The 11,812-nt window shown below is 44.1% G+C and overlaps 1 protein-coding gene across 11 annotated transcripts in view; it reads left to right on the forward strand.

The window, feature by feature from the left end:
• PIP5K1A (phosphatidylinositol-4-phosphate 5-kinase type 1 alpha) overlaps positions 1 to 11,812 on the forward strand; it is a 40,574-nt gene that overhangs the window by 26,893 nt on the left and 1,869 nt on the right. For 4 of the 11 annotated variants that reach the window (XR_006583033.1, XR_006583030.1, XR_006583031.1 and 1 more), the window contains 9 exons: positions 160 to 459; positions 4,862 to 5,067; positions 5,850 to 5,933; positions 6,758 to 6,806; positions 7,004 to 7,088; positions 8,159 to 8,305; positions 8,508 to 8,637; positions 9,203 to 9,338; positions 11,674 to 11,722. Coding sequence is in view for 5 of the 11 variants with exons in the window: in XM_045033501.1 (XP_044889436.1) it covers positions 160 to 459; positions 4,862 to 5,067; positions 5,850 to 5,933; positions 6,758 to 6,806; positions 7,004 to 7,088; positions 8,159 to 8,305; positions 8,508 to 8,637; positions 9,203 to 9,302 (1,101 nt within the window). In the remaining 6 variants the exon portion in view is untranslated. Of the gene's footprint in view, positions 1 to 159; positions 460 to 4,861; positions 5,068 to 5,849; positions 5,934 to 6,757; positions 6,807 to 7,003; positions 7,089 to 7,632; positions 7,891 to 8,158; positions 8,306 to 8,507; positions 8,638 to 9,202; positions 9,339 to 11,673; positions 11,728 to 11,812 lie in introns of those variants that run through there. The other 7 variants (XM_006935116.5, XM_045033502.1, XM_045033501.1 and 4 more) reach the window with 6 other exon arrangements.

Below are 11,812 nucleotides of genomic sequence, written 5' to 3' on the forward strand. Positions count from 1 at the left end.
AAAATTGTAAGCAAATATGATGTGGCCTTATGGGCAGACAGATTGGACCTGAACCCCATGTAGCAGACAAAGAAAGATGGAAGGCAACTTTTTGCCCTTGAGTTTCACTGAAAATCAGCTGACTTGTTGTCTTACTTCTTTTTACTTTCATGCCCACAGAACCTCAACCAGAACCCTCGCACTTTGCTGCCTAAATTCTATGGACTGTACTGTGTGCAGGCAGGTGGAAAGAACATTCGAATTGTGGTGATGAACAATCTCTTACCACGGTCAGTCAAGATGCACATCAAATATGACCTCAAGGGCTCAACCTACAAACGGCGGGCTTCCCAAAAAGAGCGAGAGAAGCCTCTACCCACCTTTAAAGACCTGGACTTCTTACAAGACATTCCAGATGGTCTTTTTTTGGATGCTGATATGTACAATGCTCTATGTAAGACCTTACAGCGTGACTGTTTGGTGAGTTTGTCATATTTCCTTCACTCTCAGATACCAAAAATTTCAGTCACTTAAACAGGTTATTATTCTCCCATCAAATCTGTAGGAGATGGGACTCAGTTCCTTAGCTCTATATGTCCCAGACTTCATTTAAAATAACTTTTACAGGGGAGCCTGGGTGGCTCAGTCAGTTAAGCATCCGACTTTGGCTCAGGTCATGATCTCATAGTTTGAGAGTTCAAGCCCCGCAGCAAGCTCTGTGCTGACAGCTCAGAGCTTGGAACCTGCTTTGGATTCTGTGTCTCCCTCTGTGCCTGCCCCTCCCCCGCTCACACTCTGTCTCTGTTTCTCTCTCAAAAATAAACAAACATTAAAAAAAATTTTTTTATATAAATGTATTAATTACGGGGTACCTGGGTGGTTCAGTCAGTTAGGTGACTGACTTGATTTCAGCTCAGGTCATGATCTCATGTTTCACGAGTTCAAGCCCTGCATCGAGCTCTGTGCTGACAGCTCAGAGCTTGGAATCTGTTCCAGATTCTGTATCTCTCTCTCTTTCTGCCCCTCCCCCGCCCTCTCTCTCTCAAAGATAAACATTAAAAAACATTAAAAAAATTAGTTAAAAAATTGAAATAAAATAACTTCTACATTAGGTCATTGCTGAGCCTTTACATTTTTACATTCTGTTTATCCTCCCCACACCTGGCTTCATTTTCTTCTCTACCTCTCCTAGGCCTCATAATCCTGTATTCTTCTTATTTGCATATCAGCACCATCATTCCTCAGATCTTGGTCCTGCCTACCAAATCCACATTTATATCTTGGAAGCTGTGTGCTGCTGAAGGAAATCACACACCTGTGTCTACTGGCATCTCTATAGGTTGATGCTGTCCAGCCTCAATATTGTCCACCAGTCCACTTCCTATTCCTTTCAGCACAGATGTCACATGATTGGGACTGTCTCCAAACCATTTTCTAACTTTTATCCCCCAGCCTTGTTTCTCAACAGACTACCTCGCTCTTCTGTTCCATACCATCCCTTTGTCCTGCCCCCATCTCCAATTTATAAACATGTCTGCACTCATCCATCCTTAATCTCCTTTCTGCCCAACTTGGTGTCTTAGTCCAGGTCAGTCCCTTTTGCAGGACTATTTCCTTAGGGTCCTGCTTCACAACTTCCTTCCTTTCCCTCCCCTGGCTTCCGCCTCTACCAACTGTTTTCTTTCTATGTACAAACTTTTATCTCTTTTATCTTAAGGTTAGGAGGGTCCTTTTTCAGTGTCTCTATCTAATGATGTTTCTATTTTTTCCTTTTCATTTATCTTCACCTATTCTTGCCTCAACCCACTGTCCTGGCTTTTGCTCTCTCTTCAAATGAACTGTTCTCCCCAGTGACGACCTGGGATGCCAAATAGAGACAACTACTTTTTTTTTTTAATGTTTATTTTGAGAGACCATCCCAAGCAGGCTCCCCGCTGTCCATGCAGAGCCCAAAGCAGGACTTGAGCTCCTGAACTCTGAGATCATAACCTGAGCTGACATCAAGAGTCAGGTGCTGGGGCGCCTGGCTCAAGTCGGTTAAGTGTCTGACTTCAGCTCAGGTCATGATCTCACAGTCTGTGAGTTCAAGCCCCACATTGGGCTCTGTGCTGATAGCTCAGAGCCTGGAACCTGCTTTGGATTCTGTGTGTCCCTCTCTCTCTGCCCCTCCCATGCTTATGCTCTGTCTCTCTCTGTCTCAAAAATAAATAAAAACATTTAAAAAAATTTAAAAATGTAAGCTTTAAAAAAAAAAAGTCAGGTGCTTAACCGACTGAGCCACCCAAGTGCCCTGAGACTACTTCAGAGTCTTTCCTTGAATTTTCTGCAGCTTGACAGTTGACTATTTCCACTTTCTTTTTTAAAAATTTTTTTTTCAACGTTTATTTATTTTTGGGACAGAGAGAGACAGAGCATGAATGGGGGAGGGGCAGAGAGAGAGGGAGACACAGAATCGGAAACAGGCTCCAGGCTCTGAGCCATCAGCCCAGAGCCCGACGCGGGGCTCGAACTCACGGACCGCGAGATCGTGACCTGGCTGAAGTCGGACGCTTAACCGACTGTGCCACCCAGGCGCCCCTATTTCCACTTTCTTAATGTACATTTTTTTTTGTTTTTTGTGACACTTTTTCCTACTGATTTTTTTTTTCCTCAGCTGTTACTGTAGGATCTTTCTCTACTCCATAACATTGTCCATCCTTGTTCTTTGCTTACTCTGCATCTATTTACAGGGCAATGCCTATGTTAGCTTGAGTCCTTTGGTTGAAAGGACTAGATACAATGGAGCAGAGAGTTGGTTTGAAACTTAAATAAGAATCACTCTTGGGATGCCTGGGTGGGTCAGTTGGTTAAGCATCCACCTCTTGATTTCAGCTCAGGTCATGATCTCAGGTTGTGAGATTGAGCCCTGTGTCGGGCTCCACTCTGGGTGTGGAACCTGCTTGAAGTTCTCTGTCTCTCTGTCTCTCTGTCTCTCTTACTCACTCTCTCTCTCACTCACTCACTTTGCCCACCCCCCTCTTTCTCCAACAATGAAAACAACAAAAAAAGAATCACTCCTATGTTCTCTTCATCACTTCCTCCACCAACCTACCAAAACACCCTTGGTTGAGCTGCATCACCAAAGTGGGCCACTGGAACTGGTGGGAGTACACCCTTTCACATGCTGTTCTGGAATGGAAGGAGGGTTGAGAACTGTGGGATACAATTCAAGCTCCTTGTTTTTTATTAAAAAAAATTTTTTTTTAATGTTTATTCATTTTTGAGAGACAGCAAGCATGAATAGGGGAGAGGTAGAGAGAAGCACCAAAGCAGGCACCAGACTCTGAGCTGTCAGCACAGAACCTGACATGGGGCCTAAACCCACAAGCTGTAAGATCATGACCTGAGCCGAAGTTGGACCCTTAACTGACTGAGCCACCCAGGCACCCCACAATCGAGGCTCCTTAATATGACACGTCAGGCCTGTTACTGTTTTGCCCCTATCAACCTCTGTAATCTGCCACACCATTTTCATGCATTTTCTGTTTCAGTAGTACCAAATTACATCTCACAGGATGTAACATGCTGTTTGTTTCATGTTTCCAGGCCTTTATTTGGACTTATTTTCCAATTTATCCTTCATAAGCTTATTTATGTATCACTTCTTGACTTCTACACTATTTAGTCATGTAAGCAGTTTTGTTGTTGCACATAGTAGACTGTATTGCATTTATTTTTGTAGTTGTTTTCTTTCCTAAATTATAATATACTTGAGGACAGAACCCCTCTTAAGTATCTTTGTACCCCAATAAGCAGGCACAGCGCATACAGATATTAGGGCTTCGCTAAATACTGAACTGAATTGAAGCTGGGCATATAAGGTCCTGCAGCAGATCTGTTCTATCACGAAGTGTACTTTACCAGACTTTCCTTGTGGATTCTTTACAATTCAAGTATGTATTCCTTGTTCCCTTGAGAAAATAATGCTCAATAATAATAATAAAGAGATACAAGGAAAGAACAAAGAACGTCTTGTGGGCTAGGCAGCGGTCTAATATATATTTACTCAAATGGAAGAAAGCTGAAGGGATGTAAACGGTGACCAGAGGAGGTTAATATGTTCTTCTTCAGGGACTAGGAGGAGCAAAGGATAAGCCTATGTAGTTAACCCTGGAGGTTTACTGTCAAGGGGCACCTTGGTGGCTCAGTTGGTTAAGCATCTGACTCTTGGTTTCTGCTCAGGTCATTTATCTCATGGTTTGTGAGTTCCAGCCTTGTGTCGGCACAGAGCCTGCTTGAGATTCTCTTTCTTCCTCTCTTTGCTCCCCCACCCCCCACCAATAAACATTTAAAAAAAAAGGATAATTGAAGGACACCTGGGTGGCTTGGTCGGTTGAGAGTCCAAGTCTTGATTTTGGCTCAGGTCATTATCTCATGGTTCATGGGATCAAGCCCCACACCCCACATCGGGTTCCATGCTGATGATGTGGAGTCTCCTTGGATTCTCTCACTTCTCTCTCCGTCCCTCTCTCTCTCTCTCAAATAAATAAACATCGGGGTGCCTGGGTGGCTCAGTCAGTTAAGTGTCGGGCTTCAGCTCAGATCATGATCTCAGTTCGTGGGTTTGAGCCCCACATCAGGCTCTGTGCTGACAACTCTGAGCCTGGAGCCTGCTTCAGATTCTATCTGTCTCTGTCTCTGTCTCTGTCTCTCTGCCCCTCCCCTGCTCACACTCTGTCTCTCCCCAAAATAAATAAATTTTAAAAAATTAAATATTTAAAAAATATATCTTTAAAAAACAAAAAAAGAATTGAATCAGGAAGGCTGTGAGGTCCTGAAAAAGAGTTCTCTTACCTCCCAAGGCTCAGATCATGGTTTTTGTTTTTGTTTTCTTTCCACTTAGGTGCTGCAGAGCTTCAAGATAATGGACTATAGCCTCTTGATGTCAATCCATAACATAGATCATGCCCAACGAGAGCCCTTAGGCAATGAAACACAGTATTCAGTTGATACTCGCAGACCAGCCCCCCAAAAGGCTCTCTATTCCACAGCTATGGAATCTATCCAGGGCGAGGCTCGGCGAGGTGGCACTATGGAGACTGATGACCAGTGAGTGGGCTCAGGGACACCGGAAAGGAGAGCATAGACTCACTGTAGGTTTTTCTTGAGGAGGGGACCCAGCTTCTGGAATAAGAGTAGCCCTGATTCAGGAGTTAAGTTGACAGTATTAGTATTTATAGAACTATAGAATGAACTTTCTTAAGGATATAAAAAGAAAGGAAGAGGTCTCAAGTTGGGGATTTATAGCATATCTGAGAAAGAGAGCTATTCGAAATTAAAAGACTTTTTTGAAAAGAATCTACTCAAGGTCTTAGATATGTCTGCCTATTATATTAAAACTTCACCAAAAGCAATTTGTTATAGGCAGCTTTATGGAAGATGTCCTTCTTACCACGGTGGATCTATCAGGGAAGCATATTTACCGTGAAGTATAAATGTCTTGTAGGTAGTTTCAGTTTTAAGTCACGGTAAAGGATACCATGACTCTCAAGAAGAGTGTCCTAGTGGGCGTGAAGTAAAATATGAAAGTACTGAGGAAGTTCAGTTATTGGAACGTTTCCAACATGGCTGAGTAGAGGTGATTTTAGATTCTCTTTGGTGGAATTAGGGTCGGAGGGGGAAGGTGAGTGAAACTTGGAGGCAAAGAGTTGTAATACGTACTCCAGAGTGGTTCTTGGGGATGGAGGAAGGTTCTCTTCCCCAGTTTATGGGAGATGGGATGGTTATGTTTAGGTCTCAGTTCCCTGTCCTGATCTGACTCGAGTTTAAGAGAAGCCCCGTGTGCCAGGCCAAAGATTTTCTTACTCTTTTCTTCTTGTCTTCCGGAACAGTATGGGTGGCATCCCGGCCCGCAATAGTAAAGGGGAAAGGCTGCTGCTTTATATTGGGATCATTGACATTCTTCAGTCTTACAGGTGAGGAGTGCACAGATCCCAAATGAGGGGGCAGAGTGGTTGCAGATAACCACTCACATTTCTCCTTCAGGTGGGTTTGTCACTAAATTCTTCCTGAAATAAGAACAGTGAGTTGCAACCCGGCTGCTTACCTCATTAGGTTTTAAATGGTGGTTTGGTTCATTGATTTTGCCTGTCTCCCTGACTTCATTACCCTGCCACTTCCCCAAACATAACACACACCTCTGTGGAGAGCTGAGTCAGTCTTCAGAAGCACCAGGGTAGAATACACCATCTGTCTGGCTCTTTGTGAGAAACCTGTGAGATGAGTCACACTCCACATTGGGATACAGCTGGAAACACGTTCCCCTTTCCTCAGAGGAAAAACAAGAGGATCACTGTGTTCTGTGCAGAGTGTTAGCCTGTGGAACGGAGGTAGTGAGGTGGTAGTGAGGGGAGAGCTGGGAATGCTGGATCCCAGGTTTCAGCTACTACTGAGGATTGGACAATACTTGGTTTACCGTTTCAGCTTCTTATCATCCAGTTTTAATTCCTCTCTTCCCCCTAGTAGCATACCCATCTATTCCTTCAGTTCTCCTTTTGTAATAAATGCTCTTGTCTCTGACTTACCAGGGACATAATTACTGCTCTCTTTCTATGGGGAGCTAAGTGACTTCCCTGGAAACAGCTTTGATCTCCGTGTTGAACAAGCATGACTGTGTGTGTTCTTTGGAAAGCCAGTTTTATAGAGGGAGTGCTTTCCCAGCTTCTTCAACTCTAAAAGAGAAAACTGTGTCATTCACTTAAAAACTGTGGGGCTGTGTGATAAACATTTTTCTCGGCAGGTTTGTTAAGAAGTTGGAGCACTCTTGGAAAGCTCTGGTACATGATGGGGTGAGTAGCAGTTTGCTAGAGGCTCTCCTGCCTCCTTCAGTTCTGATTTGCTCCCTCCATTTGTTCTTATTTCGTTTGTGGGTTCTGCCCTTCTGCTTGGGTCCCAGCCTAGGGGAAAGCAGCCCTGGGACTAAATAGAGGCCCTCTTGCTGGGCCTCCCCATCTCTAACTCTGCAGCCCTCTCTTCTGCTCTGCAGGACACCGTATCGGTGCATCGGCCAGGCTTCTATGCTGAACGGTTCCAACGCTTCATGTGCAACACAGTGTTCAAGAAGATACCCTGTAAGTGGCTTCTACCAGATGACCCCCCAGTGCCTCCCTTACTCCAGGAGATGGGGGGGCAAGACACCTCTGTCAGGGAACTGCCAAAGCCTCTTCTGCTCTACCCACATCCCGTGAGAACTGCTGCCCGTCTTTATGTCAGTCACTCTGTCTGTCCCCGTGGTTTCCGAGTTGCTGCTTTCCCCCTGGCTGTCCCTCCGTGTGTCATTGAGGTGAGGGGCATTTCTGGGAAGTGGGATTGGTGGGGAAAAAGTGTCGCTGTGGGAGTAGGATCCACGCCACAGGCTGAGATAGAGCCAGACTTACAGAGATAGACAAGGATATCACAGGTGTTGTATTTTCTGTTCGTATCCCCAGTGCCAAGGAATTCTCAGAGTGGGATCAAAGGGTTGGAGAAGCATTTACTGATTTCTGCTTAGCAGTCCTTCTCACTCTCTTCCCTCAACTTTTGTGACTGGAAAGCGCCAGTATTCTTCTTCCCAAACCTTCCATGCTGTTGACCCTGGCACATTTCCAACTCCTCCTTCCCATCTCCTCATCTTAGGCCTCAGTCGTCCCTCAGTGCGGCAGAGAGGACTTAGGCATGCCAGACAGTCTTAAAGAAACATGGAAAAATCTTTTCAAAGTCTTTTCAAAGTGATATATAAACAAGTGTAAAGTATCACGGTGCTGTGTGCGTAAGTGCTACGAGGATGCAGAGTGAAAGGGTCATCTTCGTCAGCTTGACCTGGAGGACGTTACTAAAGAACAAGGGGATGACGGAGCAGAGGACATCTCATCGGGTGGAAGCAAAGCCATCGAGGTTGCGTGTAGCAGGGGAAAGATGTGTGTGTGTGTGTGTGTGTCTCCTTTCGTCTAGGTTCTCTGCTTTCCAAAGTGAGGTGACCCAAGATGCACACCCTGTCCTCTGAAGAGTAGTTAATAGAGCTTGTCTTTGTTGACATTAGTCCTTCTGCCCGCTTTGCAGAGCACCTTTGGGTTTGTGTTGGGGGTGCTGGCGATTTGTATCTGTGTCTTGGTGATGGTTTCTTAGGTGGGTGCTAAGTAGGCTTTCTCTTTCCCTTTTGAAGTGAAGCCCTCTCCTTCCAAAAAGTTTCGGTCTGGCTCATCTTTCTCTCGGCGAGCAGGCCCCAGCGGCAACTCCTGCATTACTTACCAGACATCGGTCTCTGGGGAGCACAAGGCACAAGTGACAACAAAGGCGGAAGTGGAGCCAGGTCAGCGCCAGGGCTGGGGCTCCCATGTGCGTGGGCACTCCCTCCCTTCCTTCGGAGCCCTATCTTATCTGCCTAGGAACTCTACTCTCCATTCCTGTCCAGGAAAAGCCAAGTTGCTTCATTTTTCCCCCCCCCGTATTTTCCCCACCCCATTTTGTCTCCTTTTTTATTTATTGATTTTCTTCCCTTTTCTTTTTTCCAGGCGTCCACTTGGGTCGTCCTGATGTTTTACCTCAGACTCCACCTTTGGAGAAAATCAGTGAGGTCACGACTATTCCTGACCCCTATTTCTCACCTGTAGTTGGAGAGACTTTACAAATGCAAACTACAAGGTTGGTTCCTTGGCCCCTTTCTCCATATAATCTTTTCATGTCTCTCTTCAGGTCCTTAGGAACCTCCATAAGCTGTTTCTTCAAGAGATCATTGTCATTTGCTCCTCACTAGATTTTTGCAGGTTTACTTTCTTTTAGCTGATCTTTAGTGATTTGGAAAAGTGTCAATATCTCTCCATCTTTAGGGGGGTGTGCAAGACTTTTCTGATATTCAGTCAAAACACGCCCCAACCAACCCTTTATCTCCTGTTGAGTTAGATGAGAATTCTCTGCTTATTTTGTAAGCCTGGGAAGATTCCTGGGCAGTGAAGAAAATGAACAGTCAATCTTGCAAAAGAATCCAGTATGAAGATTGTGATTTAATTTTGTAACATGGTGTGTTGATTATCTATTCCATCATAAAACATTAACCTAAAACTTGTGGCTTAAAATAACAAGCATATATCATAGTTTCTGTGGGTCAGAATCTGGGTCTTTCATGAAGTGTTGGCCAGGATTACTGTCTTGTCTGGAAGGTTTGACTGAGAGGCTTCACTTCTAAGCTCATTTATGTGCTTATTGGCAGCATTCAGTTCCTTGTGGGTTACTGGACAGAGGACATTAGTTCCTCACCAGCTGTTGGCTGGGGACCTCCCTGTTCTTTGCCACGTGAGCCTCTCTGTTAGGACAACTCAGCACATAGCAGCTGGCTTCTCTCAAGAGTGAGTAAATGAGAGTGCATGCACCTTTGCAGAAGCCATAATCTTTTTGTAACCTAACCTCAAGATTGACATCCTGTCACCTGTACTGCATTGTAGTCGCTAAATGTGGCCCATACGCCCACACTCACAAGGAGAAGGGCTTACACAAAAGTATGAATATCAGGAAGCAGAGATCATGGGGAGCCACCTAACGAGCGACCTGTCACAGTCCATCTTCTGGCCCCCAATAATTCACATCCCTCCATGTGCAAAATGCGTTCATTGGCTCCCATGGTCTCTAAAAGTCCCATCCCCATTATAGCAGCAGCTCAAATTCCAGAATTTTGTCCTCTGAATTAGGTCTTGGTTTGAACTAATTCCCCAGGTGGTGTTCCTCGAGTATAGTTCCTCTCAGTCTTTTGACCTGTGAAAAATAAAGAGGTTTTCTTCATACTCAGCAGACAGTGGTGAGGCAGTAAGGAGATAACCACTGTACACATTCCTGTACAAAAAGAGGAGCGAAGGAGGCACAGAGGAGTCACTGGTGCATAGCTAAGTCCAAAATCCAGCGATTGTTGGAGTTTCTTTTATCAAGTCTCAAAACATGGGGGTAATTCTCCATGGCTCTTGGCTCCACCATTTGGAGTCTTGGTTTTGCTTTCTGGGTCTTACCTTTTCACAAAAGGTAGAATGTGTTTGCAGCTGAGTAGTTTTGTCAGCCTGCTCTCTTGCCAGTACAATTTTAGGGTCCAGTGGTCTCTTCATTCTGTACTGTTTCTGTCCCTTTCAGTCCAAGCTGGTAATGTTTCTGTTGTTATAATGCCCTCAAAGATTTTGTGGACCTCCTATGAATCTCATTGGGATTCAGTCCTTCAGACAAAAGCCACACCCACAGATACTGACCGTCTTGATATAAGTCCTGTGCTTCTTAGAGATCCTGTTGTTGAGAGGATCTACAAGACATTAATCTTTTTGGATGGCCTTTTGCATGATTGAATAGTACTCTAACCAACAAACTTTGATTTTTCTGAGGTCTCAAAAAAATGTTTTACAGTCATACCATTGGCTTTGTCTTTAGGGCACATTTTCCTGGTAGTGCTCAGGTTATAAAACCTTGCTTGTTCACAAGCCGTTTCTTAACTTCAGCGTGGTTTGCTATCTGGAGGGGCTCAGAATTTTCAAAACATTAAGTCCTGGCAAGTCCTCCTTTTATTTAATAGTCCTTCCCTTAATCTTTTTCTTCTCTTAAGTTTTATTCTAAACATTATTAAGAAGGAATTGTATGGCACCTTCAGGACTTTGCTTAGAATTCTCCTTTGCTAGATCACCCAGTTCATTAGGTACATATTCTACTTTTCACATAACTGCATATGATATTGTTGCTAAACTTTGTTCCACTAAATTCCTTCACTTGCCAGTAAGATCTTTCTCACTCTCCTTTCAGCCCACACTCGCCACTCACCCATTCAAGTCTAAAATTCTACAGTATATTCATGGCATTTTTAAACTTTCACTAAAACTCTCTTTAAAGCCCACTTCCCTCTTCCAAAGCTACTTCCACTTTTTAGATTTTTAGTTCAGCAGCACTTCATTTTCAAGTACAAAAAGCTGTATTATTGATTGTGTAATAAATTACCTCCAACTTGGCAGCTAAAAACTACAAACTTTTATTATCTCAGATTTTATGTGGCTTAACTACTTCATTGTGACTTAGCTGGGTGCCTTTGGCTCAGAGTCTCTCAGATTACATTCAAGCTGTTTGTAAGGGAAGTAGCCTCATCTGGAGGCTCGCCTGAGGAAGGATCCATTTCCAAGCTCACTTATGTGGTTGTTGGCAAGATTCAGTTCCTTGCAGGCTGTTGGCCAGTGGTACTTCCTTAGTTCCTTGTCACATGCTTCTCTCCATGTGGCAGCTGGCTTCTCTCAGAGCAAACAGTGAGAGCATGAGCCAAAGAGGAAGCTAGGTAGGGTATTTGGTAACCTAATCTCAGAATTGATGTTTTCTCATCTGTCTACTAGAAGAGAATCACTAAATCCAGCCTACACTCAAAAGAAAATTTTACAATGGCATAAATATCAGGCAGCAGTGATCACTGAGTGCCTGCCACACCTGGGAATTGAGGGCAGAAGGGGAGGATATTAGGAAATACTTTGTAGTACTCAAGATGATAAATAGTTAATTAAAATGGCATGCTTCTAAATCTGGTAGTTTCTTAACCTTTTCTTTCTGAATCCTAAATCGATCTTGAAGTGAAATATGGAGAAGCAGTATAAGATCTGACTTGAAAGGAGGGTCCTTTTTCTTTTTTATCTTCTAATACTTCTCTCTGCCTCCATTTTTTTTTTCTCCTGTTAGTTCAATCCTCTTGGAAAAGCCTGAAGTTGCAGAGTCAGAGTTCACCCATGTGAGTGTCTGGGATGTGGGGGAGGTAAATGCTTTGAAGGGTATAAAGATGATCACTGATGGAGTGGAACAAGGAGTTAATTGGCAAGGT

This window comes from Felis catus, chromosome C1, assembly GCF_018350175.1.
Source record: "Felis catus isolate Fca126 chromosome C1, F.catus_Fca126_mat1.0, whole genome shotgun sequence".
In the NCBI taxonomy this organism is placed as follows: Eukaryota; Metazoa; Chordata; class Mammalia; order Carnivora; family Felidae; genus Felis; species Felis catus.